General features: G+C 38.9%; 1 protein-coding gene across 1 annotated transcript in view; it reads left to right on the top strand.

The window, feature by feature from the left end:
- Positions 1-6,787, top strand: part of plxna2 (plexin A2) — a 219,066-nt gene that overhangs the window by 121,425 nt on the left and 90,854 nt on the right. The window contains exon 5 of the mRNA XM_016464872.1: positions 6,151-6,251. Within this exon, the coding sequence (XP_016320358.1) occupies positions 6,151-6,251 (101 nt within the window). The remainder of the gene's footprint in view (positions 1-6,150; positions 6,252-6,787) is intronic.

The following is a 6,787-nucleotide window of genomic DNA, read 5'->3' as shown; positions in this document are numbered from 1 at the left end:
AAAGAATTAAGAATTATATAAAAAATATTTGGTGTGTATGTGTTTTTGTTTTTTGACAAAATATATGGAGTGACTAGTGATATATATTAATTGTTTATTTTATTTTTAAAGAATTATATAAAAAATATTTGGTGTGTATGTGTTTTTGTTTTTTGACAAAATATATGGCAACATTAGTGACTAGTAGGCACATATTTCTATGTATAAACTGTATAAATGTATAAACAATCCAATGCTAAGATTTACATTGAGACAGTTTGCCCACGGGCCACTTAAATAGAGTTCTGAGTAAACACCCAGAAACTGCAGCATAAATTAAACACCACATTTTATTTGTCGACTTGTATGGTGGCTTTTAGTTATCCAAAAAATTATTATTATGGAAAATTTTATTATTATGGAAAGAAAAGGCGACTTAAATAGTTAATGTTGATAATCACCTAGAATGATCTTTGAACATTACCATGCTTGGTAGCTGTAAACAGCTGTTTTACATGACAGAAAATTTTTTGTGATTATTAATATTAATAAATATAACCATTTATTGAACATTGCTGCCTTTTATCATATTGCTGTTGCTGCAGCTTGCATCATGCCTAACAACTGTGATAAAAGCTGTAGCGTATGATCTTGCTTATTGCTTTATATTTGGGTCTATTGTAAAATAAATCAAAAAATGGGTTCAAATGAAAACCATGTTTCTCTGTTCTGCAGTTAAACTCAAGTTTTAATGAGAAAACATTCAAATGCACACACACAATCACAAGCTGCTCTCAGTGGGAGAACAGGCCTCATTGTGCTTCCCACTGTGTTGACTGACTAAAGCATGTGCTGGTCAACAGCTGCTCCAGTTGCCTGCCCGCAACCCCCATAACACCTTTATCCATCTCACTTTTTCTGTCTGGAAGTCTCTCTATCAATCTCTCTGTCTCCATCTTCTCCTTTGACATCTTCCTGCCAAGTGTGCAGACGTGGACGTGCACCTGCGGCAGCTGTGTCACCCTGCAGTGCAGCTGTCCCCCCTCTGATCCACTCCATCAGCGTTTGACACTGTTGCAGATCTTCATAATGTAGTTAGTATCACTAGTACTATTGCTTACACTAGGGTTATTGTGGTGTGGAGAGTTATTATTTCAAATTAGACAACAATTACACTTCATGAACAGTATCTACTTTAGTTTGGTTTGCAATTTTTGGGGGTTTGGGTTCAAAAGGTGGACTTGTTTTGTTTTTTAAAAATGTCTATATAGGGGTTTTTTTCTTCCAGTTTTAGTTATTTTAGTAAATGAAGATAAACTAAATAAAAAGGAAAAATGTTGTTGAAATAAAAAAAAAAAGTTTACATTTTTAAATATTTCAGTTTTAGTTTATTTTATTTCAAGTAACAAAAATTGTTATTGTGGTTTTAGCTTTAGTTTTAAACATTTGATTTTTATCTGACTAATGATAAAATTGGTGAAAAAAATGAATTCAAGAAGAAACCCGAGCCATGTCTAGGGGCCAGAATATCAAAGAGACTTGGCGGTAGGCTCTTTTAAATACTTAAAAATGCACCAGCAACCACTCAGAACACCTTAGCAACCGCATAGTAATGCCCTGGCAACTATAAAAACACCCTTGCATTTTGTGCAGGCTTACATTTTCTTCATAAAATATAGCAAATCTAGTTAGTGTTACTCCAGAACCGGCATTTGGTGACCGTTGACGTCAAGACGGCATCATCTGGTATCTGAGAAATCTAATGTTGTTGGATTGTTGGTCTGGCTCTAAGTCAGTGTTGTGTAACATTGAGACTTATTGCCATGTTGAACCAGCGTCGTATGGCCAGTGTTGCTTTGTGAGCGGAGCCCCTGGTGGGCTTGTTTGTCATCAGGCTGGGCGGCAGTGCTGATGTGCTGGACTCATTACTTTTGACCACCTGTTTGTCGTGGGGCAACGAGCGAGCAAAAAATAAAGAGAAACGAGCAAGGGGAAGCTGGGTGAAAATGAAAAAGGGAACAGGACGGATCCTTGTGGGACACCTCTCTGTTTTTGCCATGAAGTCACACCGTATGTATAAACACAACTGTGCATGCCTTTGCGATCACAGCCGTGTGTCGGTGGAAACAACGCTGGTAGCGGGAGGTTGAATGCGTATCTTTGTTTTGGAGGCACTGTGGCTGTGTGTCACAGGGACAGGTGGATGGCCACCCCCGTCAGACCCCACCGCTCACACACTAATGACATTTAACACGGCCATACAGCACACACACACGCACAGTGGGAACCCTGCGTGTTTCTCCACCCCTCTCACTAAACGCACACTGTGTGCCCACTCATCCATCTTAAAACTGTCTCTCACTTCATCCTACCCTTTGACCCCGTCACGAATGTCAGAATAAAGAAAACACAATGCCGGTAACCGTCAAAAAGCTTGATGCTGTGCCCAAATACTGAATACTAACGGGCACATTGGTCATATTGGTCAAACTTTCTTACTATTTTTTATTTTATTTTATTTGTATCTGATACGAACATAACCCTAAATTCTGTAAGACATCTTTCATAATTCATTTTAATGGCAAGGCGTAACATTTTGAGATGCTTTATAATAAAATTAGTCCAACCATATATTTTAAAAATAAATTTACTCACATGTTCTTGAGGTAAAGTCGCATTTTATTTAATTATAAATAATACACACACACACACACACACACACACATATATATATATATGTATACACATAGTTATTTCTCTGTAACACACCTGACCAAATTTAACCATCCGTTCATTTTAGTCAAAATGCAGGGGAAAAAAAGTTGTGTGTGTGTGTGTGTGTGTGTGGGTGGGGGGGGTGTGTGTGTGTGTGTGTGTGTGGGTGTGTGTGTGTGGGTGTGCAAGTGAGTGAGTGTGTGTACCTACTTAACTATACTTTGACGTCAAATTTATGACTAGAAGTGTAAAAGTGTAAATCAAACAAATCCTTCATTTGGGGACATCTATGAAAATCCTCATTTGTGTAAACATAAATCACCTTAGCAACCGCATAGTAATGCCCTGGCAACTATAAAAACACCCTTGCATTTTGTGCAGGCTTACATTTTCTTCATAAAATATAGCAAATCTAGTTAGTGTTACTCCAGAACCGGCATTTGGTGACCGTTGACGTCAAGACGGCATCATCTGGTATCTGAGAAATCTAATGTTGTTGGATTGTTGGTCTGGCTCTAAGTCAGTGTTGTGTAACATTGAGACTTATTGCCATGTTGAACCAGCGTCGTATGGCCAGTGTTGCTTTGTGAGCGGAGCCCCTGGTGGGCTTGTTTGTCATCAGGCTGGGCGGCAGTGCTGATGTGCTGGACTCATTACTTTTGACCACCTGTTTGTCGTGGGGCAACGAGCGAGCAAAAAATAAAGAGAAACGAGCAAGGGGAAGCTGGGTGAAAATGAAAAAGGGAACAGGACGGATCCTTGTGGGACACCTCTCTGTTTTTGCCATGAAGTCACACCGTATGTATAAACACAACTGTGCATGCCTTTGCGATCACAGCCGTGTGTCGGTGGAAACAACGCTGGTAGCGGGAGGTTGAATGCGTATCTTTGTTTTGGAGGCACTGTGGCTGTGTGTCACAGGGACAGGTGGATGGCCACCCCCGTCAGACCCCACCGCTCACACACTAATGACATTTAACACGGCCATACAGCACACACACACGCACAGTGGGAACCCTGCGTGTTTCTCCACCCCTCTCACTAAACGCACACTGTGTGCCCACTCATCCATCTTAAAACTGTCTCTCACTTCATCCTACCCTTTGACCCCGTCACGAATGTCAGAATAAAGAAAACACAATGCCGGTAACCGTCAAAAAGCTTGATGCTGTGCCCAAATACTGAATACTAACGGGCACATTGGTCATATTGGTCAAACTTTCTTACTATTTTTTATTTTATTTTATTTGTATCTGATACGAACATAACCCTAAATTCTGTAAGACATCTTTCATAATTCATTTTAATGGCAAGGCGTAACATTTTGAGATGCTTTATAATAAAATTAGTCCAACCATATATTTTAAAAATAAATTTACTCACATGTTCTTGAGGTAAAGTCGCATTTTATTTAATTATAAATAATACACACACACACACACACACACACACACACACACACACACACACACACACACACACACACACACACACACACACACACACACACACACACACACACACACACACACACACACACACACACACACACACACACACACACACACACACACACATATATATATATATGTATACACATAGTTATTTCTCTGTAACACACCTGACCAAATTTAACCATCCGTTCATTTTAGTCAAAATGCAGGGGAAAAAAAGTTATTTTTCCCCAAATCCTCAATGACTTCACACTATCCTGTTCTGCTTGTGTGTGTTAATAGGATGCAGGTGCACCCAAAAAATCCCCTCAGCGACAAGGGAGGACATCACAGACTCCAGCGCTGGCAATGAAAGTAAACCCCTGAAAATACATGAATAGATAAAAGAGATATTACAAGCACAGGCACAAATCACAGAGCTGTGGCCCGGTCATCACAGCGACGCTATCCCAGTATGCCAAGTGGGCAGCAGAAGGCTGTGCGAGTGGAGTGGATAGGGGCTTTGTGGGTCAGCAGGCAAAGCAAGTCTCTAGTCTGTTGCAGTGATCCTTTGTGAGTGTGTATCTGGTTAGCTCTCATCTCTGAGGTATTACAGTAGTGTTTGATTGTCTAGGTGTGTGTGTGAGAGAGAGCATATGTTCAGACTGTTTGCCAGAGACACACTGCTTGTTGAGTTTTGAGGAGTGACATGTTTGCTTTTTTTAATGGTCAGTGAATTGAGTCTCATTCTGGTTGTAAATATTATTGTTATTGTTAAATAATTGATGATGATGATAATAATAATGATCAATTATTATATCATTATTATAAATAATAATGATACAATTATTATTATTATTATATGATGTATTATGATATATTATTATATAATATATACTATTATGATTTTACAAGTGCAGAAATATTACTATTAGTATATGGGTATGAGCTAATCTATATTATTACAAATCTGCTGTTTTTAAAAACGTAATAGATGTCTATAGAATATCCACATTTAGATATTTAGATACTGTAGCTGATGTAAGTAAAACGTGTGTTGTAACTATCAATTACAAGACTGGGCGACAAAAAAGAGTACTGTGTCGATGCTATTCCTCTTAGTGACAGTAGCACAGCTGCTTGTGTCCTGTTTCCTCTGTTCTGTCTGTTTCTGTTAGCACACACACACACACAGTACAGGTTTTACCACTGAACACTGTCATGTTTGTCTTTGATTATGCATTTCAAAGGAAAGACGAGTTCACATGAACACACAAACGTTCTAGTGCACATATTCAATACACATACACATTTGGATAGCCATAGACAAAAATCATTGAAAATTAGATCTCGGTCTTTCTCAGAGACAGCAGTGAGATGAAATGGAGATATAATGGAAATTATTTCTCAAGGGCATTGTGTCTCCATTTCTACTTATAAGGACAGTTCACCCAAAAAATGAAAATTCTGTTGTCATATACTCACGCTCATGTTGTTACATACCTGTATGACTTTCTTTTTTTAGTGGAACGCAAAATAAAGATATTCTGAAGAATGCTGGTAACTAAACCGTTCCAGTTGACTTCCATTGTATTTTTGTCCAGACGATCAAAGTCAGTGGGAACTGAAACTGTCTTATCTTAAGTAAATGATGACTGAATTTTCATTTTGGGGTGTATTATCATGCTTTCAGGAAGAAATTGACCTCAGTTTCTCAAACTGTTTTCTCATTTGCCATGTCATCTCATCGTTTTTTCCTTAACTATATATCACTATAAAAGTGGAAATCATCATTTTACATTTGACTAGTATTATTTTTTCCTAATTACTGGGATTCATCTTGTTCCTGTGTCACTTTGTTCACCTTTCTCTCTCCTCCTTCTGGTCCATCATAGTCTCAAAACGAAGTGGCTTAGGAATCTATGATTTTTAAATGTCACTTTAGTATCATATATCCATCAAATGGATTAATAGAGTTTGTGTTTATTGAATATGCTCAGTCTGTTGTTTCTTTGTTCTGCAGGTCACACGGGTGCCGATCGAGTCCTGTGAGCAGTATGGCACGTGTGGAGAGTGTCTGAGCTCTGGAGATCCACACTGTGGCTGGTGTGTGCTGCATAACATGTAAGTTCCTTCTTAATATTTACGCACACAGTTAATAGTAAATAACAAATTATTTGTCATGTATTTAAAGACCACAATCTCCAAAACTTAAATCATGTGGTGAAAAGTCTAGGAATGATCATATGTAAAGGCCCAGTGGTGCTCGGATGGCACAGAGGTCGTTTGCCCTCTGGTGGTGGACTAGTGCAACTGCATCCAGATGTTAATGTCTCACTGAATGCTGAATCCTCAGATGCTTGTATGCTTTTAAATATTGAATCTAACGTTTCCAGAACAACAGGCAGCTGACATTACTGCGTTCGTCATCTCTTAGTGGTTTTGTGCTGTTGTCTTCTCTCTCACGTCCTGACTCTGTAGGGGTGTGTAAACCCTCCGCTGCCATCATTACAGTAATGGCGGGCGTACCTCCCTTGGAAAAGTGCACTTAAGAGGTCGTTTGCCCTCTGGTGGTGGACTAGTGCAACTGCATCCAGATGTTAATGTCTCACTGAATGCTGAATCCTCAGATGCTTGTATGCTTTAAAATATTGAATTTA

The sequence above is a fragment of the Sinocyclocheilus anshuiensis genome, unplaced genomic scaffold (genome assembly GCF_001515605.1).
Source record: "Sinocyclocheilus anshuiensis isolate Anshui unplaced genomic scaffold, SAMN03320099.WGS_v1.1 scaffold1089, whole genome shotgun sequence".
In the NCBI taxonomy this organism is placed as follows: domain Eukaryota; kingdom Metazoa; phylum Chordata; class Actinopteri; order Cypriniformes; family Cyprinidae; genus Sinocyclocheilus; species Sinocyclocheilus anshuiensis.
The sequence above is the reverse complement of the archived record's forward strand: the minus strand, read 5'-3'. Positions and strand labels throughout refer to the sequence as shown.